At 41.3% G+C, this 23,365-nt stretch overlaps 1 protein-coding gene across 2 annotated transcripts in view; it reads left to right on the top strand.

Moving 5' to 3' along the window:
• Window positions 1–23,365, top strand: part of USP13 (ubiquitin specific peptidase 13) — a 130,486-nt gene that overhangs the window by 54,142 nt on the left and 52,979 nt on the right. For both annotated transcript variants that reach the window (XM_043473666.1, XM_043473665.1), the window contains 4 exons: window positions 8,498–8,592; window positions 10,158–10,345; window positions 16,016–16,087; window positions 16,421–16,514. In XM_043473666.1, coding sequence (XP_043329601.1) covers window positions 8,498–8,592; window positions 10,158–10,345; window positions 16,016–16,087; window positions 16,421–16,514 — 449 coding nt within the window. The remainder of the gene's footprint in view (window positions 1–8,497; window positions 8,593–10,157; window positions 10,346–16,015; window positions 16,088–16,420; window positions 16,515–23,365) is intronic.

Below are 23,365 nucleotides of genomic sequence, written 5' to 3'. Positions count from 1 at the left end.
ATTTGTTTTTAGGACAGATTCCTGTGAACAAAGAGTTGAACCTTTAAATTTAATTTTCAGTTGCTGAGTTTCTCTCTTAGACAACTGTGGTAATTCATACCCCCACCAGAAATGTATGAGAATACCCATTCCAACAAATCTTTGACAACTTTTCATATTCAGAATATTTAAAAACCTTGGCTAATCTGTTATCTTGTTTTAATTTGGTTTATAGTGAGGCTGAACTTTTTCATAGTATTCTTGGCTATTTGTAGTTCTTTATGTGAATTTCTTAGGCCAATTTTCTTGTAGGTGTATGTGTAGGTGTTTTCCTTACTGGCTTTTAAAAATTTCTTAACCATTAAGAATATTAACCAATTATCTGCCATAGTTAAGTTTTGTTTTTCTTGTAGGGGAGGGTGACCTTTCAAGATTTTCCTTATCACATAATTGAGAGTATTTGAATAAATGCTACTTTTCAAGCATAGAAAACATAAAACATTGTCAAAAACAATGTGAAACATCAGCTATGATGAAGGTTCTTGAATTCACTTAGCTGAGATAATGTTCAATTTTTGAAAATAGATCAGGATTTGATTCCTGTTTATCTTATGCAGAGTTGGTTTTAATGCAAGTAATTATTTTCAGTCTAATTGTCATATTAGTTTATTTGTTGTTGTTGCTGCTGCCGTTCAGTTGCCAAGTTGTGTCCAACTATTTGCAACCCTCTGGATTGTAGCACGTCAGGCTTCCCTGTCCTCCACTATCTCCTGAAGTTTGCCCAAGATAGTTTATGGGAGATATCAATTCTATTTTTGTTTCTTTTAAATCTGTTTAATAGATTGCTAGGTGTAGCTTAATGTTTACTTATAAAAGCCAAATAAATTAATGAAAACGTGAAGTTTCTTCAAATGTCTGATGGGCTTTGTGGATGTTGAGGCCCAGGAGGGCAGGGTTCCCTCTGTCCGGGGCAGGGTGGCTGCCTCCTTATGAAGGGACTCCTGTTGACAGCCTAGCTTCCACACTCGATAGGCTTACTGAGGGGCTAGCTCAACTCACAAGAGCCAGAGTCTCTAAGTCAGGGAGTTTATTTTTTCATTTCTAATGAGAACCACAACTGCCTGTAAGTAGGATGTTTATGTCAACTTGACCAGTACATTCCTTCCCTGTGGGAAGCTGAATTATATTTAGACTATTGCTTAGTGAACATGGAATCCAAGCAGGTTGTGAACTCAGATATTTAATGGTGGTATGATCCAATCACCCTGGTTTCCTTCTCCCCAACAAGGATATACCTGTTCAGTGAGAAACTCCTACTCATCTTGACATCTCAGTCTAGAATTAGTTCTTCCAGGAAGCCTTGATCCCCCAGTCATGGCCATTGTGGTGGCTGGGTAATAAAAGTGGGCCCCCTATCAAATTCCACTCTGGTTCCATGGGTACGGCAGCAATCAAAATAAGAAACAGATCACCATACAAACAAACGAAGAGCTCTCCTCTGTGGGAGGAGACGTTCTTTGGCAGATCGAGGTTGAGGTTGGTGGGAAGGGAATGAAAAAGGTTGGAGGCAGGTGAGGGTGTTTTTTTCTTTCTTCTTGGAAGTTAGTTTACCTAAGAAGAAGCCTCAAAGCCTTGGTGATTGCAGGAGGGTCTTCTGAGATGCCCACGGTGAAACGAATCAGTGTCATTTTGAGGGGGGCGCTCCGAAGAGCACTGGTACCATAGTCCTTTCTGTCTCCATGCAGAGGAGAATTCAGTGAGAGCAAAGTGGCAGATAAGAAGTGATTTATTAGAGTAGGATGCTTGTGAAACTTACAAGCAGGTGGGAGAGAAATGCCATGTCCTGAGAACTTAGTAGGCTGCAGTTTTATAATCAAAGGAAAAGTGGGGAGGGGGAGAAGACCTTCTTTGTCTTTCTTGAATAGATGTCACATTTCCATCATCAGTTCCAAGGTAGGACCAGGAAGCTTACTTGTCCCTGTGTGGTTAGGCCAGGATTGCCATATAGAATTTTGGAAAAATATTTTCAAGTTTTAGTACAATGTGGGTTTTTCATTTTGAAAAGTCACCTTTCCATAAATAATTATTTTTTTGTGTGTGCACAGAACTTGTTCTAGGGATCATTAATTTACTGAGTTCACTGGGCAGGATTTTGGGTCTCATGCCACCATTGTTTTACTGTTTTGGGGCATGTCCCTTGCTTCTGTTGCATGGGTTTTTTGGTAAGCAAGCCTGCTTGGTTTTGTGGTTAAGCAAACCTGCTTTCTTGAGTAATCATTAACTTACAAGGATCTCCCATATTTTTTACTTACAATCCCCCAATGGGACTAACTGTTTAGTCGTCCGTTTTGTCCCATCATTCTGTTCCTATCAGTGGCAGCTGTGAAATCACCTATCCCACTGACTCTGCCCAGCTCAGCAGCAACTCAAGGTGGTTTTTCTTACTTGGTCATCTTCACCACCGACCTGGGCATCAGTCCAAGGGTTTGGAATCAAGGATTGACTGCTTCATTTTAGTTTTGACCTGGCTTGTACCCCTCTGATGTGCTTCTTTGCTGCTCCACCATGGCACTTTTCACAAGACAGCAGACCCTGAACGACAATGTTGTTCACTATCATATCTCTAGCATCCAGCAAAGTCCCTCACGCATAGTGGGTGTCAGTACTTGTGGAGTAAACAGATGGAGGAAGACAGACACACCAATCAAGTTTGTTCCTCTGATTTATCTTTTTTTCTTTTCCTTCTTCATGTCTCTTTTACTGACATCTTTTTCCTCTTTCTTGCTTTCCATTCCTGACCACACTCTAGATTCTGTTTGGTCTGGGATTTATGCTGTCTAAAGTGATAGTACACACCTCTGACCTCATTCATTTTGTGTTTGGCTTTCTAGATCAATTGTTGGAGCATTCTCTTGCTTCTCTTCTTTTCCTGTCTGTGGAAAGATTCCATGGGTGCAAATATAAACTCATGGTGAAGAGAGACAGTTTGGGTGAACAGATCACACTTATTCTGGAGAGAACCTTTCCTCTGTGGCTTATGACTTGGTGTTTGACCAGCAGTTCTGTTTTTCTCTCCATTTGAGCTGTGAGAACAGAGCAGTGAAGCCAGCTACTATGGTTTCATTAGTTTTTCTAAAACACCAGAGCTCGTTGAAGTACATCTTTACCTCTCTCTCCTTCTTCTTTCCTGTGTGGGGATCTTCAGGCAAGATCTGGACTTCTGCCACTTTCTGGGGCTAAGAAAGAGAGCTGAAAGTCACATGAGCAAACCACAGCCAAGAAGACATCTGTGGAGGTCCATTATACAAACCAGCATTCTTATAAGACTGTTTGGATTAGTAATGTTTCAACTTATGAGGGCAGGGGCCTCATTTATCTAATTTCTTATTGTATCCTCAGTATCTGTACATATTTGGTATTCAGTATTTATTTGTTGACTACAGTGAATGAATGAATGAGTCAGTGAATCCATATGAGTGAACAAGGATGACTAGTGTTATGCTACTTCCTATAGAAATAGCATACCATCCTATAGAAATATTTGTAATATTTGTAATCTTTGGCAATTAGTTGTAAAACATTTTTTCAATCAAAATATAGTAAATTTGGAAAAACATTAATAGAAAAACAAAAAATGAAAGAAACCTCATTAGAGAAGAAATTATTACCACTTTTATATAATTCCTTATAGATTCTCAGTCTTGGTCTCAGTCTTAGCCTCCATCTGTATAAGATTTCCTTCATTAGTTTTGAAACTTAATAGACATACTATTTTATTTTTTAGTTAAAAAAAATTTTATTGAAGTATAGTTGATTTACAACGTTGTGTTAATTTCTGCTGTATAGCAGAATTTTTGATTCAGTTGTACATATATATATACATATACTTATTCTTTTCCATTATGGTTTATCACTCGATATTGATTATAGTTTCCTGAATGCACATACTATTTTCTAACGTGCTTATCACATCAATTCATGCTGGAAAATTTTTTTTTTCCTTTAAATATTATCTTTATTCATTCATTGACTCATATGGGTCAAGGCTGGGTTGCAGATTGAAGTAAAAGTTACATATAATAAGTGGAACCTTTTAAAATTTTAGGTAATGAATTTTTAAAATATATAGCTCCCTAATTATTATTACCTTCACTATAAAGACAGTGAACATTTCCATGTCCTCACAAAATTCCTTTGAGATCTTTCTTAGTAAAATTTTTTATTCCTAGGCAGCCAGAGATCTTCTTTCTGTCATTTTGATTCAGTAAATCTTTTCTTAAATCTTTTCCCTTCTATTGACGTCTCTATGCTCTCCATGGCTTCATTTGTCATTTAACTTGAAACAATGACTGGTTTACTTCTAAAGTAAGTGTAGTTACTCATGAAACTCTGCTTAGGCTATTCCTAGGAGGATCTTTCTGTGAACTTCCTGTTTCTTAGCTTCTAGTTTTTAAGTCAAGGTTGGAGTTGGGGAGAGTAATACTTGTCAGGCCGTGCTTATTTGCTGCAGTAGTTTCTGAGTTAAGACTTGAGTTTGCTAAGCTGAAGATGGAGATAAAGTAAATTTCCTATTGAAAAATGTGTAAGGATTTTCAGTCCCCAACTCTACTTCAAATATTTTTTCTATGACTACATGTCACTTATAAATTCTTCATGGTTGCCAAGTTTAAGGATCACAGTTCATTTTTAGATTTCTTATGTGTTACTCACTAAACTGTTTTTGTCATTGGGGTAAGAAGTAACTGTTGTCTCTGACTAAATCATGTCATATTTTGGGGGTAGTTAATGACTAGAGATAGCATATGTTAATTTCTCACACAGGCAGGAGGCTAATAGCTTAAGAACCATAGAATTTTATGTGATTTTCACTTATTTCAAAATCTTAGACCAGTGCCAATGGTACATTTCTATCAATCTTATAATTTTCTCTTGGGGCCCTGATAAGGAGAGGCTTAAAGTCTTTAAGTCTTCAAAACTATCTCACTTGTTCAGTCGCTCAGTCATGTCTGACTCTTTGCAACCCCATGGACTACAGCACGTCGGGCTTACCTGTCCTTCACCATCTCCCAGAGCTTGCTCAAACTCATGTCCCTTGAGTTGGTGATGCCATCAAACCATCTTGTCCTCTGTCGTCACTTTTTGCTCCTGCCTTCAGTCTTTCCCAGCATCAGGGTCTTTTCTAATGAGTCAGCTCTTTGCATCAGGTGACCAAAGTATTGGAGCTTCACCATCAGTCCTTCCAATGATTTCCTTTAGGATGATTTCCTTTAGGATGGACTGATTTCCTTTAGGATGGACTGGTTGGATCTCCTCCAAAGGGCTCTCAAGAGTCTTCTCCAACACCACAGTTCAAAAGAATTGATATTCTTCAGTGCTCAGCTTTCCTTATGGTCCAACTCTCACATCCGTACATGATTACTAGAAAAACCATGGCTTTGACTATAGGAGCCTTTGTTGGCAAAGTAATATCTCTGTTTTTATTATGCTGTCTAGGTTTGCCATAACTTTTCTTCCAAGGAGCAAGCGTCATTTAATTTCTTGGCTGCAGTCACCATCTGCAGTGATTTTGAAGCTCACGAAAATAAAGTCTGTCACTGTTTCCATTGTTTCCCCATCTGTTTGCCGCGAAATGTTGGGACCAGATGCCATGATCTTCATTTTTTGAATGTTGAGTTTCAAGCCAGCCTTTTCACTCTTCTCTTTCACTTTCATCAAGAGTCTCTTTAGTTCCTCTTTGCTTTCTGCCATAAGGGTGGTGTCATCTGCATATCTGAGGTTATTGATATTTCTCCCAGCAATCTTGATTCCAGTTTGTGCTTCATCCAGCCCAGTATTTCGCCTGATGTACTCTGCATATAAATTAAATAAGCAGGGTGACAATATACAGCCTTGACGTCCTCCTTTCCCAATTTGGAACCAGTCTGTTGTTCCATGTCTGGTTCTAACTGTTGCTTCTTGACCTGCATACAGGGTTCTCAGGAAGCAGGTTAAGTGAGAGTGAAAGCGCTCAGTTGTGTCCGACTCTTTGTGACCCCATGCACTATACAGTCTCTAGAATTCTCCAGGCCAGAATACTGGAGTGGGTAACCTTTCCCTTCTCCAGGGGATCTTCCCAACCCAAGAATTGAACCAGGGTCTCCTGCATTGCAGGCGGATTCTCTACCAATTGAACTATCAGGGAAGCCCTAGGAGGTAGGTCAGGTGGTTTGGTATTCCCATCTCTTTAAGAATTTTTCACGGTTTGTTGTGATCCACACAGTCAAAGGCTTTGGCATAGTCAATGAAGCAGAAATAGATGTTTTTCTGGAACTCTTTTGCTTTTCCGTGATCCAAAGGATGTTGGAATTTTGATCTCTGATTCCTCTGCCTTATCTAAATCCAGCTTGAACATCTGGAAATTCTCAGTTCACCTACTGTTGAAGCCTAGCTTAGAGAATTTTGAGCATTACTTTGCTAGCATGTGAGATGAGAGCAGTTTTGCGGTAGTTTGAACATTCTTTGTTCAACTAGAAATTCTCACTAGTTTAATTAATAACCAAATTTAAAGTGCATGAGAAGTGTCATTTCTACCTTCTATCCAGTATTTGAGTGGTACTTTACTGTCACGTGTTGTAGATTGAAAATATAGTTGATACAGTTGTTTCAAGTTATTATTTCAAGGAATTTTGTTTTTTTTTAGTATTTAAACATTTGGGAAGTTTTTTCTTAATTGGCCCGGGGATTTTATCTTTTGTTTTTACTTTTGAGTGCACTGAATTGTATTTAGAAAAGAATATAGATGAAGGCTTCTATCCATATCCAAGTTGAAATGGGTGCCTAGGGGAAGAGGGATAGAAGAGAAAGCTATACAATGTTTAGTTTGTTAATAATAAAAAGACTTGACTTTTTTTGGGTGGCAGTGAGTCTCCATGTATCTGGGATTGGGTCAGAGTGTGACCGTAGTTCCTATATATCACATTGTTTTCTCCTCCTGGTATTGTTCCAGAGAGCAGGAAACTCCTTGAACAATCTTATCTTTTGCTGCTGTAAAGAATAATATCTTTTTATCTATTTTCACATTTTGTTTTTCCAATTTTAGAGTGAAGAAATTGTGGTTTTTTTGTTTGTTTTTTATTTTGTTTTTGTTTTTTGGCTAAACCACGTGGGATCCTAGTTCCTCAGCCAGGTATTGAACCTGTGGCCCTGGCATCGGAAGTGCAGAGTCTTAACCACCGGGCCACCAGCGAAGTCCCAAAATTGTGTTTTTTGACTCTCCATTCCTGTTAAGGGCCTCGGATGGTGCCTCACTGAGTCTAGGTCTCCTAAGAGATCTAAGTAGAAAGGACTGGGCCAGGAGTCAGACTACCTGGGTTTGGGTCACATGTGGGGTTTAAGACAAATGATTTAACTTTTCTAAGTCTCGTTTCCTCATGTGCAAAATGGGCCTGAAAACGTTTCCCTCTTCCCTGTTGCCTTGCCATGTGAGGACAGATAAGGCGGTGGTTTGGGTAGCTTTTGAAAGCGCTACACAGTGCTTCTCAAACTTTACTGTGTGCATGGGGATCTCGTTAAAATGCAGATTCTCATTCAGTATGTCTGGCCGGAGCCCGAGATTCTGCGTTTCTAATGAGCTTTCAGGCATTGCTTCTGCTTTGAAATCATACCCCACACTTGGAGAAGTTGGAGAAGTTGGCTGAAGCCTTATGTGGTCAGGTGGGAGATGAAGGTCGCGAGGAGAGAAGAGGTCCCCTTCAGCACACAGCTTCCCAACACCAGAGCCCCATGAGTGGGTTACAGACGAGGCTGTCAACATGCTGATCTCTCAGATCCTGGGCTGGGTGCAGCCTCCTGAGTTACCCCACGTTACCAGACGCATCATCGTCTTCCATGTGCTAAGAGATGGGCACGTTTGGGGTGCACTGCAGTCTTCAGAGACCCCTCACCAGCTCTCTGAGGTGTGGACACTGGGGAGGAGGGGATGAGGGGGCAGATGGAGGTGGAAGGTCATGTGGTGGTAGCTCCGAGACTGTGGAGGGTTCCATGGGCAGAATTTTGTTTTGTCCTGGACCTCACACCACAGTCCAGCCATTCCGACAGCCCGAGGTCCTGTGTTTTCTCTGTTCTTCACCGCTTACCCCTGCGGGCGGCAGGCAGTGTTACCGTTTCCTCCCTCCCGCTTCCCTCCTCCTGAACTTATAATCGTGCCACTGGGGTTAGAACAGTCAGTGTTACGCATTTGTATTTGTCTAGTTTTAAATTATTTTAGCTTTAGACACTGTCCTCTTGTTTCAGAAATCCTTTATAAAATTCTTTCTGAACTGTCAAAAGAATTGATATATAGATATATTTACAAAAATACCCATTGATTATATTTATTGTTTATCATCTGTCTTTCCCCCAGTTGAAAACTCACAAGAGGTTTTTGTTTGTTCTTTGATGTATCCCAAGCTCAGTGCGTAGGAGGAGCTTGGTGGGTGCTTGTTGAATATTGAATAACTTGATTGCAAATCTCAGTGCTTATTTTCTTTTCATCTTCTAGATGTTTATTCTTTCCAAGAAGAGGAAGCTGTTTTGGACCCTCATTTGGCCAAGCACTTAGCACATTTTGGAATTGACATGCTTCATATGCATGGGGTGAGAAAGGTCTCGTTTTGTGTCTGTTCCCACCTTGCGGGGAAACTGTTTGGTTTATTTATATAATTCCTATCACATACATCTTCATTTTATAGGTTTTAGGTTTTAATGTTTGCATTTACTTCTCAAACTTAGTTAGCATTTTCTCTTGGTTATCGGTTTACTTAGAGTTTTAAAATTTTATAATGAACATGGCACCTCATCAAGTACCATTTTTAGTTGGAGTTTACTTGCAAAATTTCTGTCTCCTTTGATGGAGAGTTGCATGAATCATTTTTTGTTGACTAAAGGCAGAAGGTACGGGGAGATGACCTTTAAAACGATTTGTGACCAACATCACTTTAATTAATTTCAGGAAGGGGAGGAGAGCTTCCTGAGGGGGTGTGGAAAGAGTAAACCAGCAGATTATTTATTGTTGATGGAAACTCTCTGCCTCGTTTTATATTGTTTTCAGGCTGGTGTTGTGACTGTGTAATATTTGACCCTATGAGGAGCTGGTTAAATGTGCGGTTTGCTTTAGCCCAGGCCATCTCCCTTTCCTCATGTTCTCCTCCTAACTCCTCTCTCTCACTTGTGTCACTTTTTAGTTTGTTTTCTCTGCTCTTCTTTAAACCTCCCTCCTGTGTTGAGCTTCTCTCGAGCCTCGTGGTTTTATTCCACTTTCCGCTCCAATTGTCTTGCTTTTTGTCTGTTGTGTTGTATCTGCCTTCTTTTTTTTTTTTTGATTCCTGTTTGTTTTCTTCCTCCTCCTATCCTCTTTCCCCTTAGTCTTTGTCTCTTTGACTGTTAAATCTTTTAAATGTGGTCATTTATTAAATTATGGAAAGCTATGCCTAACATAAAACTTACTACTTTAACAGTTTTTTTTTCTTTTCCCATTTATTTTTACTAGTTGGAGTCTAATTACTTTACAGTATTGTAGTGTTTTTTGTCATACATTGACATGAATCAGCCATGGATTTACATGTATTCCCCATCTGGATCCCTCCTCCCACCTTCCTCTCCACCCGATTCCTCTGGGTCTTCCCAGTGCACCAGGCCCGAGCACTTGTCTCATGCATCCAACCTGGGCTGGTGATCTGTTTCACCCTAGAACATGTTTTGATGCTGTTCTCTCGAAACATCCCACCCTCGCCTTCTCCCACAGAGTCCAAAATTCTGTTCTGTACATCTGTGTCTCTTTTTCTGTTTTGCATATAGGGTTATCGTTACCATCTTTCTAAATTCCATATATATGCGTTAGTATACTGTATTGGTCTTTATCTTTCTGGCTTACTTCACTCTGTATGATGGGCTCCAGTTTCATCCATCTCATTAGAACTGATTCAAATGAATTCTTTTTAATTTTATTTTAACAATTTTTAAGCATACAGTTCTGTGGCATAAAGTCCATTTGCCTTGTGCAACCATCACCATCTCAGTCACTTTTAATGAGGTTGTTTATTTCTCTGTTTAATTGAGGGGAAAGGCAGAAACATCTACTGCTGTTAGAAATAATTCCTGGGATGTGATCTTGGAATGAGAGTCATCATCAAAGTTGTATGTCTTCACTGATCTTGCCCCAGACAGAGAACGGGCTCCAGGACAACGACATCAAGCCACGGGTCAGCGAGTGGGAGGTGATCCAGGAGACGGGGACGAAGCTGAAGCCCATGTACGGCCCAGGGTACACAGGGCTCAAGAACCTGGGCAACAGCTGCTATCTCAGCTCCGTGATGCAGGCCATCTTCAGCATCCCAGAGTTCCAGAGAGCGTAAGTGTCCCGTGCAGACCTGGGCACACAGACTGGCCCGCGTCTCCTGTGCCTGCTCAGGTAGTGTGTACCAGGGAAGCCCTTCCTCACCCACTGTGGGACATCTCACTGTATTTGTGCTGTGACTTCCCGCATGAAGGCGGTTGAGAACCCTTGTAAGTGTTATGGAGATCGGATGAGATAAGGAGGTTTGTAAACTGAAAAGCCTCCTACAGGGATTTATCATATTAATAATGGCTTCTGTTTTTAAACCTGCAACCTCTATACTGAAAACACAATAATCGTTAATCTTCATAGCAAACCTGCCGCATCTCTCCCTATTGATACGGTAGGAGAGGTTCACTGATCTGTGTGGGCAATGGTGAGTGAGTGGAGTTTCTTAGAGAATTCAGATTTTTTGCTACTTAAAATGTGGTTTGTAGATGGTGCTGGTCCTTGGACTGCTGAATATGGATGTGTAATGGGGTAGGTATGGAAACTGAGAATGAGCGTTGAGAAATTGCAGTAATTTGACTTTGTCATCTTTTATAAGTGGCATTTCATTTTTCAAATACAGCTGACCCTTGAACAACATGAGTGTGAACTGCACAGGTCCACTTATATGTGGATTTTTTTCAGTAAATACATATTACAGTACTGTTGACCTGAACAGTTGGTCATTTGGGTTGACCAAAATGTTCATTTGGATTTTTCTAAACCATCTTATGGAAAAACCCAAATGAACTTTTTGCAAACCCAATACATGATCTGCTGCTGTTGGTTGAAACCATGGTTGTGAAGGAACTGTGAATTCAAAGGATTGACCATAAAGTTACGCATGGAATTCCAATTGGGCAGAAGGTTGGTGCCTCTAACTCTCGTGTTCTTCGGGGGTGAACTATAATTTATTTTTATTGTATTTTTAAGGAGTTCATCTATATGATTTGAAATCAGCAAACAAGCTGGCCCTTCACCATAGGTAACTGGGAGGCACTGATTTAGGGCAACTCCTAACCATGCCTGTACAGGCTGCCTGCTTTCTCCCTCGCCGAGGGAGGGACACGGGCTGTGTCTCTGGGCGTTGTCTTCCTTAAACTGTGCTTAGCACAGGCAGCCACAGAGACCCGCAGCTGTAGGTCATGGGCAGCTGCTAAGATTAGGAAATAATCTGTAGTGTTTCCCAGAGCAGGTAGGTTTCAACCTTGGTCCAAGTATGGAAGAGGACACACGTGTGCTAAGACAAACTGATGGACAGACAGCACATGAGGGACAGCACAGAGCGATTTTTGTGCCCACATGGAGTTGAATGCTAATGATTTTAACGGTGGTTGTGTGTTCAGTTGAGTTCAACTTGGCGACCCCATGGACTGTAGCCCACCAGGTTCCTCTATCCATGGAGTTCTCCAGGCAAGAATACTGCAATGGGTTGCCATTTCCTCACCCAGGGGATCTTCCTGACCCAGGGATTGAACCCACATCTTCTGTGTCTCTGGCATTGCAGGTGGATTCTTTACCATTGAGCCATCAGGGAAGTCCTTAATGGTGGTTATTAAAAGTATATAAAAATATTCTTTTCCTTCCTCTCTTGATTCTTAAAATCTTACCTTTTCTTACTATTTCTGGCTTTGGAAATTTATGGTCAGTTGTCCATGTCAGGTTTTCATTTTTTCATCCAGCCAATGAAGAGTGGGTTCTGCCCTGCTCAGCAGGGCGCTGGGTGTGGGGGGTTCAGTGGTAAATAAGACCTGCTGCCCAACCCGACTTGGGGAAATAGACCTTTAAGTGTAGACCGTCCCTGATTTAAGATGATTCAACTTAAACTTGACGATGGTGCAAAAGTGCTATGTATTCAGTAGAAACTGTACTTTGAATTTTGCATTTTGCTTTTGGCTAGTTTTCCTGGGCTAGTGACAGGTGGTACATACTCTCTTGTGATGTCGGGCAGGCAGCAGCCACAACTCCTGGTCAGGTACAAGACCCTGAGGGTAAACAACCATCACAACCATTTTGTACCCAGATAGCCTTTCTGTTATGCACTTTCAGTACAGTATTCAGTAAGCTACAGTAGATAATCAACACTTTATTATCAAGTTAGGCATTAAGTAATTAGATGATTTAGCTAACAGTCGGCTAAGTTAGTGTTCTGAGCATGTTTAAGGTAAGCTAGGTTAAGCTTCAGTGTTTGGTAGGTTAGGTATTATGAATGCATTTTCTTTTTTTTTGTATTTTAAAATAAAAATCTTATTTTATTTTAAAAAATATGAATGAATGTCCATAATACCCTAAAATTTGAAAATTATCGAAAAAGTTCTATTGGAGTACAGTTGATTTACAATGTTGTATTAGTTTCAGGTGTATAGTAAAGTGAATCAGTTATATATATATCCACTTTTTTTTTTAATGGCCATATAGGCCATTACAGAGTATTGAGTAGAGTTCCCTGTAAGTGCATTTTCAGTTTATATAATCAATTTATGATGGGTTTATTGGAATGTAACCCCGTCCTTTGTTGAGGAGTATCTCTAATTGTAAGGACAACTGCATGATTTTAAATATGGTACACTCCGTGAAGAAAAAGGAAAGGAGGTGGTCAGGGAGGATTTCTTTGAAGAAAGAACACACAGAGGGATACTCACTTTGACTGCTGTGTAGGAGGAGTAGAAACAGGGTTTTGGAGAAAAGGAGGAGCAAGTTTGAAGCTCTGAGATGGGAAAGTCTTTTCAAACGTATGCATCATGCATCGTATGATTTTTATAAATTCTTACCCATGTCTCATACTTGTATTATCATTTGATTTGGGAATAATGTAGCTTTATCTTATCTGTCTTATGCGCCAAGACTTTTTTTTAAACTATTGAAGAAAAATTCTTATGGTAGGTGTTGTGTAATTATTATTTCTTTTAAACTCGAATGAAAGAAACTTATATTCTTTTGTCACCAAGCCCAACAACATTTTTTAGTGCTTTACTGTCTACGGTTTTTGAAAGTATTTTCTACGCATCAAAGTTTGATAAATAATCTTCTGAATTTTTCTTCAGTGGAAAAAAACGTACCTCAAGTCAGTATTTCGGATTTAAGAGTTGAATCTCTTACCTAGTCTTGTTTCAAGTGTTTTAGAATTTTGTAGTATCTAATATCTTATATTTTATTTCCTAAACATTTGTTCTATATATTAGAACATGAGCAACTTACTATTCTTACTAGTCCTCAGTCTTTTGGTTCTACAAATATCACTGGGTTGAAATGCTTGCTCTTCAAACTCCTTTTTTCCCAGCAGGACTAACTCAGTGGAGCGGTCTCTCCATTTTGTAAGTAGAAAGAGTGACTCACAGAGAGATTAAATGACTTAGACACAACCACAGTATAATTCGGGAACATCAGCTGGACTCCTTGATACCCTGTGTGCCGCTTGAACCTAGTTTACATTTCAAAATAGTTCTGATGAACAAATCTAAATAAACTGGTGTTCAAATTGAATGACAACAAGGGTGGATTTTTAGATAGCAAACGTGTTTTTTGTTTTGAAAACCACTAGATTACAAATTGAAGATACAAGTACTTTAAAAATTGTCCAACATTACTGCTGTCTTTTAATTTTATTGCAATTATTTTATTGCAATTTATTCCTAATTAATGAGAAAAAGAATATAAATTTGTAGCAAAATGGACTTTTCTGAAATCAAAGATTTATCCCTTTAAACTTTATTCTTCTCCATCAGCCTTGACAGAAAGCCTAAGCTTTTCACTAATGTTTATTTTACCAGTTTTTTTTTTTTCTTTTGGTCGTGTTAGGTTTTGAATTATGATAAAGACCGGATTTTAAGATAGCTAATATTGATAATGTATATCAAATTGTATATTAAGAATTCTCTCTTACACTGAATATAGTTTGGTTCCAAAGTTTGGTTTATGTGTTATTGGTTTTTGGTCCTTTGAAAATTTCTAGATGGAATTATTGTCCTAGTGATGTAATCAGAAGCCATTTGAATGGGACTTTTCCAGAGATATGGTGCTCTGTTAATTTTGATGTTGGTATATAACCTGGGACACAAATTCTGAGTTTGTTGTCAGCAGTTGCCTAGAAGTTTCTAGTAGCTGAAGGATCTAATTAGAGGTTATTACTAATTACAGTGTATTATGGTTCTCTGCCAAGGCTTTACTGCAATAATGCCTGTTCTCTTGGGTTATTTAGTAGTCAGTTATGGAAATTGGTTATATGATTATGATATGAATATATTCATTCAACAAATATTTATTGAGTGCCTTTTACGTGTTAGATGTTGTTCTAGTGGTAGAGATGCAGTAATTTAGATAAAGACTCTGCCTTCATGGAGATTATATTCTAGTATGTAATCTCTAGAAAGACAATAAACAAGAACATAAATTGTATACTTGCAAATAGTGATACATGCTGGGAAGAAAGTTAGCCAGGGTGAGGTGTAGGGAACTTGAAAGGGTAGGGAGATGGGGAGGTGGCTTTTAATCAGACTTGTAAAAGAACAATGATCTTTAGAGAGTGTTCCAGGAAAGAGATAGCAGGATGGCATGACTCTGAAGCAGGAGTGAGCTTGGTATGCCCTGGGCAGCAAGAAGGGGAAGTGGCTGGGGTGTTGTGGGGTGGGAGAGAGGGGTGGGAATGAGGTCAGAGAAGCAGGCAGGGCAGGTGCAGGAAGGGGCAGGAACAGAGATCTGTTTCTGGATTCTTCTTTCTAAAACTTCCAGGCTCAGAGAATCTAAGTTTCAAGAGGGGAAGGTAAAGAGCGCAAAGCAGGGAGTGTGAGATAGGAAATGAACCTAAGAAGTGAAAGGAATGATTGTGGGTTGAGATGAGAGACGGATGGTTACAGTTAGATTGCTAGGTCAGGTAAACTGGTCAGAAAGAGGGCTTGTGGATGGGGCAGGTACAGCCAGCAGCATGGTTCCGGGCATGGCTTGGGAGCCAGGCTGCCTGGGTCCGCTCTGAGCTTCATCACTCCTTCCTGGGTGGTTTTGGAAGCTACCTAATGAATTTGCATCTTGATTTCTCATCTCTCAAAGTGGGTGATGACAATAATCCCTTCCTCATATGGTTGTAAATGAAGACTTAATCAGGCAGTACAGGAAACTCTCCAGAAATGGTCGTTGTTACTGCTGTCATTACTCATTTTGACATGACCAGAACAATTCCTTACCTTACCTTTCAGTTTTGAGAAGGTAGTTGCGATGGCCTAAGCCAGTGGTGCTTGACTCTGGCTGCATGTTGTAATCACTGGGGAACTTGTAAAAGATTCCAAATCTGAGAGGATTTTAACTCATACCTGGGGTTAAGGCCTATTGATAGAAGCATAAGCATTTTCAACTTCAGTGTGTGTGTGTGCTCAGTTGTGTCTGACTCTTGCGACCGCACGGACTGTAGCCTGCAAGCTCCTCTGTCCATGGAATTTCCCAGGCAAGAATACTGGAGTGGGTTGCCATTTTCCTCCTCCAGGGGATCTTCTCAACCCGGAGATTGAACCTGGATTCTTTTACCACTCCACCTGGGAAAGCCCTATAAGGAGGTCCATGAATATGTCTGCAGAGGTAGGAGTTCAGGGAAAAATTCTGATTTAGTTTTGACAGAAAGGCAAGAAGGTCTTAATTAGGATGATGGCTTATTTTGGTTCTGTTCATCTCTCAATTCCTATGTTTTGACTGTGGCTTCTCATTTTCTAGGTATGTAGGAAATCTTCCAAGAATATTTGACTACTCTCCTTTAGATCCAACGCAAGATTTCAACACACAGATGTAAGTGACCTGCTGTAAAATAGTGTTCATAGTGGTTATCTCTGGGTTGCAGAATTAAAGATTGATTCTTTTCTTTATTGTCTGTATTATTTAAAAGTATTCTAAAATAAGCACGTGTTGCTTTTGTAAAAAGGAAGAAATTAGTAAAATTATAAAGTACTGAGAATTTGAAAATGGAATCAGTTTCAAGCAGAATGAAGTAAGTTATTTGTGAGTAATTGAGATACAGTGTTTCACTAAAAGCAGCTGTAGTTACTGAAATTTGTAGATAATTTTGGCCTCTCTGAGGAGAAACAACAATGATCTTCTTGTCTGTTTCTCCCTCTTGTCCAGGACTAAGTTAGGACATGGCCTTCTCTCAGGCCAGTATTCAAAACCTCCCGTGAAGTCTGAGCTCATTGAACAGGTGATGAAGGAGGAGCTCAAGGTATGTGTCTGGGTGTCTGCCATGTTGATTCAGAGGAAAGAAGGACCTCCCTAGTGAGAACGTGGATTACCTATGATTTGGTGAATGGCGGCTGTAAATTTAGTGAGCTGTCCACATAGCTCTTTCATTTCAGGGTCTAGGGTGTCTGTCTGCTCTTAAAAGTTGTGATAAGGGAATGGCCACAAGGTTGCGGTTTCTAGTGACATTTGCTTCATGGATTATATGTGATTGCCATCATTACTGGTCTTTAGAAATAATATTCTTCATAACATAGAGCTGGAATGGAAGGAATAAACGTATAAAAATATAAACATTTTCCCCCTCATTATCCCTGTCTTGGCGCTTCTAGTATTTGTCGTCTCCTAAGCTGCAGCTTTGTTTCCTAGGGTTTCTCAAGAGGCTGGTTGTTAAAACACAACACGCATATTCCTATCCCCCACCCCCACCTCCTAGCAGAGGATTCTGAATTTCTGGGGAGGGCTGGGCAGTCCTCATTTTTGGTAAGCTGCTGGGGGTTTGAAAGCGTACTTTGGTATATAAGAAACTCAGTTGGCCATTCAGTCACTATTAATTGACTGACTGGAAGATGTGCGTCATCTCCTAATTATCAGACTCACATTTCCCTGTGTCTGCAGTCTAGGCTACTGACCCCTCCCTGGGCTGTTCTGTTAACCAACTCCAGAGGGCGTCCCTTGCAGCCTGGCCTTTCGGAGTGGTGCGGTGGCTTTGGAATTGTGCAGGGCACAGCTGTATTTGGGGTCTTGGTTCCCACAGCTGCAGATATCCTGAGTGGAATGCGCGCCCCGCTTCCCCACCCCGCTGCTCTGCCTCCAGGCTACTTTGTCTTGACTGAGTGGGCAAGTTCTTTCAGTTCTGTTTCTCAAGTGTGTGACCTCTGTGCTCCCATCTTACATCAATCATCCTTGACTAAGGCCTGCAGACTGAGAGCAAGAAGTGAAAGTGAACAGTTCTTTTTCAGAATGAAGCCAATTAGTTGGGGAAGTAGAGCAAACAGGAGAAGAGAGATTAGGAAGGGAAAATATAGAGGCAGTGTTTGGGGGTGGGGAGAGGGAATTAGGTTGCCAGGAGGGTGGAGAGGGATGTAGGCATTTTCGGGCTCAGACCATGAGATCAGAGTATTGTGGGGCAGGCAGTCTTCTGTTGCACTGTTACCCAGCCTTGTAGCAAGGAGTCCCTTATCCAACTGAGGCTGGAAGAGCCTTCCTTGATTGGAATGGAGTTGAAGTGGTTTGGGTGTAGGGCTGGGGTGTCAGGTTATAAAGGCTTCTTCTACCTCTGAGCTCCTGAGTAACTTTGAAGAGGTGATGGTGAAAAAACTTGGTCCAAAGTGTTGTGTTATTTATTTATTTATGCTGTGCTGGGTCTTCCTTTCTGTTTGAGGGCTTTCTCTAGTTATGTCGAGCTGGAGGTACTCTTCAGTGGCTCCTCATTGACTGCATGCTCTTGTTGCGGAGCATGGGCTCTAGGTATGCAGACTTCAGTAGCTGCGCCTTCCGGGCTCTAGAGCATGGGTTCAGTAGTAGTGGCGCATGGGTTTAGTTGCCCTGAAGCATGTGGGATCTTCCCTGACCAGGGATCAAACCCATGTCCCCTGCATTGGCAGGCGAATCCTTAACTATTGAGCCATCAGGAAAGTCCCCCAAATGTTTTGATCACATGAAACTCCAATACTTTGGCCATCTCATGTGAAGAGTTGACTCATTGGAAAAGACCTGATGCTGGGAGGGATTGGGGGCAGGAGGAGAAGGGGACGACAGAGGATGAGATGGCTGGATGGCATCACCGACTTGATGGGCATGAGTTTGAGTAGACTCCGGGGGTTTGTGATGGACAGGGAGGCCTGGTGTGCTGCGATTCATGGGGTCGCAAAGAGTCAGACACGACTGAGCAACTGAACTGATCCTGGGTTTTCATCCAGGCTGTCACTTCTTGGTGCAGAGTCCATCCTTCATGGTGGAGGAGACGGAGGCTTGGTTGGGCCTCAGGGGCCTTGCTTCCTCTCCTGACTCTGCGAATATCTGGAGACGGGGGTGGGGGGCAAGTCCTGTGACCTTTCAATCTCAGCCCTCAAATGGCAGATTGGTCTCGTTGGTGGCTGTGAATATTGCAAGTGTGAAGGGGCCTCTTTCTAATGTAAACAACGTCTGTGTACATTACAGGACTATTGTGTTTTTGGAATATTTTCATTTGAGAAAATGTAAAATGAAAACTGACCAATTTAGCAATGTTTGGAAGGAAAATTTACTTTTGTTAATGTCACAATATCCTTTTGTGATACTAGAAAAAAGTAAACAGTTCTTATATAAGGCATATTTGTTATTTAGTCTGTGAACAGCTGGGGACCCTCATCTCCTCCTCACCTCGGATTAGTGTGGGAGTTATGTGATCTCCAGGGGTCTGAGGCTTGCAGGCAGGAACCGCTGTCCTGTCTGGCTCAGGCTGTGCAACCTGGCAGCCCTTGGGCCATGTCTGTCCTGCAGGTGTGTTTTGCTGGGGCCTCCCGCAGAATCTGAATTTCCAGTTTCTCTTAAACATTCAGAACCTCTGGCGGTCCCAGGCCCCTGACAGCAGTTGGCTGGAGCTGAGTAGCAGCCCTCCCATCACACAGGACATGCAGTTCCCAGCTGGCTCCAGTCCCTTTGTGGTTTTTGACCTGACTGGTACACTGGGTATTTGGGTGTGACCCTTGGTCTAGATGATTTATAAAGTTCTTCCCCTCACCATCACCCACACCCGTGAGGTGCCAGGATAAATAGGGTCCCTTTGACATTCAGAATGAGCTTGAATTGACCTCATGATTTTCTTTGTGGCCCCAGAGGTATCACTTTCAAGCTATTACTTGAACAGACAAATAATTCATTGTAAGAGCTCCACTGTTCTTGACAGTGGAGGGAATTACTTTCTGAGGCGTCAAGATTTTCACTGGCAATTGGTTTCAGAGCAACCAATTTGGGAGAACCTTTCTTTTTTCAGGTCTCAGGAGTCAGGTGGTCTTGTCCCTGGTCTCTGCTATTTCTCTTGTCTTGTAGAGGAGCCTGAAATGCTCCAAGAGAGGAAGGAAGATGTGCTGAAACAGAGGCTAGATGACGAGAGGAATGTGTGCCGCACAGAGAGCCATGAGGCAGGAGTGCCTTTCTCAGGGCCTCCACTACCAGTGATACCAGTGACTAGCGCAGGCCCTTGCCGTGTGTTCCCTGATGCAGAAATGGATGCACAGAATCCTTGCCTACAGTTACAAAGTCAGGGAGTGGAGAGCTGGGGTTTACACCAGAGAGTCCGGCCCTGAGTCTGTGCAGTTTTGACAGAGTCTCTCCGCTGTCCTGCTTCCCTGACAGTTGTTCCAGTACTCATTTCAGGCTCCCAGGGCCTCTGCGTGTGGATGCTGCAGGTGGGTGATAAAGGGGCTGGGTAGATTTTACAGAGTTACCAGGTAGCCCAGTAACTTTGACTATTCACACCCTGGGTCATTTCTAAAATATATACTTCATTGCTCTGCTACAGACCAAGGTGAAATCGAGTTTTTATAGATGCATGCTTAATACGCATTTCATCTACAAAAAGATTTGCAGTGTTTTGGGGTGGGGGGGGGCACTGCCATTTCTATATAAATTTGTTGAATTGATTTTTAAAATTAAATTGCATCTATAGTAGATAAAACCTGCTCACTATGAAAGTAGTTTTTCTTCTCCGAAAAATGTATTCCAGATCTTTATGCATTTTAAGACAGTGCTTTCACACATTTTAATACAGATTACTCTATAATTTATTTTTCCTTCTGAAGATAGCACATTATTGACAATTCTGTATTCCAGACAGTTTCTTAAGCGACAGTTATTTTAATGTCCCGTTCTAATTAATCCCTGACACAAAATTGCTGGCCTCAGTTTTTGATCAACATGAGATAACCAAGGTTCTGCTTCCAGGTGATGTATTTATAGCTGCAAACATAAGACCTTTATTTTCACTAACCTCCATTTTCCTACTTTGGGCGAATGTAACATTTCTAACTCAGCTTTTAAATTATGAAAAATAGTTTTGGGGAATAACTTCTGTTCCTTTAGCCTAGGAGATTTGGGGTTTGGACATGAGTTAGGAATTACTGGTCCAAGGTTTATGATTTAAGGTTAAAAATTTAAATCAACAGATGATATACTCCTGTGTATTGGGGGCAGGCTGAGATGCATGTATTTTTTTTTTTTTTTTCCATCCTGGTGATCTTATAGTGTAAGTATCTCTACAAGCATTGCTCTAAGTTGATACAAAGCCTTAGTCTTTCTCCTTGTTTGTTAATTAAAGCATTAAGCCCAGACGAATATGAGTGGACAGTAACTGCCTTCTTGGTGCAGTGTTAAACAGAAAGCTCTGTGTAAGCATTTAGGAAAGATTCTGAACACTGTAGTCCTCTCTCTAATTTTAGCTGATCTGTTTTCCAATTGCTGATGGAGAAAGTAAGTACAGTATCCTATAAATATGACAGGGTCCTTAGGTGGTTGCTATTTTGGAGATGGTCTGGAGCTCTCTCTTGTAAAGTTAGTTGTCAGGACAAGCCAAGGGTCAGCTTGTGTCCAAGGGTCAGCTTACAGAAAGCGTGTGAGCTTCCTAAAATTCTTCTTCCTAAAATTTATTCTTGGTCAATGTTGGTCTCTTTCATCTTGTTTGGTGATGGGCGCATAGGGGACACTCAGGTGATGGCACTGGTCCAGTGCCCGCTAGGAAACATGGTATTTCTTTGATTCCTTTTATTTATTTTGGCTGCACCATACAGCTTATAGAATCTTAGTTTCCTGACCAGGGATTGAACCCAGGCCAAAGAAGTGAAAGCACTGGGTCTTCACCACTGGACCACCAGGGGATTCCCTCTGGTTCTTTTTTTAAAGTTAAAAAAATAAAAAACAACATTTATTTTTAATTGAAGGATAACTGCTTTACAGTTTCGTGTTGATTTCTGCCAAATGTCAACACATGGGGTTCTTATTTAGGCTTTTTGGTTTCTTTTAAGTGACCGCTTTATTCTGGAATCTGATCTTTTAAAAAAATTATTTAAATTTGCAAATAATACACAGACATAGAGCGCATAGTATAATGAATCTCCACGTACCATCACCAATCTGGTTTCATCAGTCCCCCCTGAACTCAATTTTCCCCCTCCTTCCTCCTTCCCTTCCTTTCCTTTCCCTGCAGAAATTGAATACAAAATCTAAACACCATCCTTTTCACCTGTAAATATTCAGTATGCACCTGTAACTAGAATACTTTTTTTTAAAAAAAGCAATACGTTGAAAGTCGATTAAGGTGTTAGAAACACACTAGCAAAATGTATCAAAATGTATCATCCAGTACCCAGCCAATATCCATATTTCCCCCTGCACTGTCAAAGCCACTATCAACCCTGAGTATTCATTAGAAGGACTGGTGCTGAAGCTGAAGCTCTAGTACCTGATGTGATGGGCCGACTCATTGGTAAAGACTCTGATGCTAGGAAAGATTGAAGGCAGGAGGAGAAAGGGACAACAGAAGACGAGATGGTTGGATGGCATGAGTTTGAGCAAGCTCCAGGAGGTGGTGAAGGACAGGGAAGCCTGGTGTGCTGTAGTCCATGGGGTCGCAGAGTTGGACACGCCTGAGCAACTGAACAACAATGACATCAAAGACAGCTTCTCAGAGTCCTCCTTGCAAGACTGACTGATCTGTTGAAGGAGCTGAATCATTTGCCCAAGGATTGCTCTAAGGATTGCTTCCTTAAGGTGTTGTTCAGTTTGTGTTTCTTATAAGCTGGAAGGTAGATGTGGAAGCTTAATTAGATTCAGGCTCAACATTTTATAGCCCGACTTTCTATTATATGGACATAATGTGAACATAGTAATAGTTGATCATGGGAATTAGTGAAACCTCCCCTCAGAAATCAGAGGTGGAATAGTTGAGGACCATGGGTGAGGACAGAGGGGCTAGCCATGGTTAGGCAGTAAGTGTAGGGTGGCTGAGTTTGAGATAAATCAGACCATCTGTGAAAGCTGGGAGCTGGTCTGCAGTGGGGCAGAGACAACATGTCTCCAGTTAGGAAGCTTTTTAATGACTTCTCAGTGATCATCACTTCTCAAACTATAACTTGTCTGCTGCACCAGGGATTAGGCCAGGTCAGTTGAGGGCAAACAAGGAACTGAAATGGGCACCGAGAGGGAAGAGGCATGGAGGGGAGTGAATGAGGCTGGGCCAAAGCCCAAGCATGGGGCTGAGCCTCTGGAGTTTTCACCATGGTCTCTGTTGGAACTTCTCCCAGCTCTACGACCATACGGTGGCATAGAGCAGCAGCCAACTCTTCAGTTTACTTTCAGCAAGTTGGTAAACTTTCCCAAGCAGGTGCTTTGATGGGGACTGGCAGCCAAGCACAGCTTGTAAGAGGTAACAGCAGCAGGCAGTGAGTTTGTGCCTATGTGAACGCCTAAACCCAAGTTCACAACACGAACCGACGTATTCCAGGTGGTGCCTCTGCACCGCCCAGATGGAGACGTCATTGCTGGCCTGGCCTGGGAGGTTGACCTCAGAGGTCGATTTGAAGAGGGCTTACCCAGAATCCGGACACACTGTCTTCTCAGCAGCAGGTAAGAGAGACTTCAGACATCAGAGGTGACAACTAGGCACATGTGGTTCTTGCAAGAAACAGTGTTAGGACACGAGAGAGAAAGACAGATGGATAAAAAGAGATAGCGAGACAGATTGACTTTCCTAGTTGTGTGATCCTGGGTCAGTTACTTAACTCCTCTCTAACTCAGTTTCCTCATTTGTCAAATGTAGAAAATAATAATAGTCACCTCGTGAGGTTGAGTAATTTA

This window comes from Cervus canadensis, chromosome 7 (genome assembly GCF_019320065.1).
Source record: "Cervus canadensis isolate Bull #8, Minnesota chromosome 7, ASM1932006v1, whole genome shotgun sequence".
NCBI lineage: Eukaryota > Metazoa > Chordata > Mammalia > Artiodactyla > Cervidae > Cervus > Cervus canadensis.
Note: the sequence above shows the minus strand (reverse complement) of the source record. Positions and strands in the feature narration are given on the sequence as shown.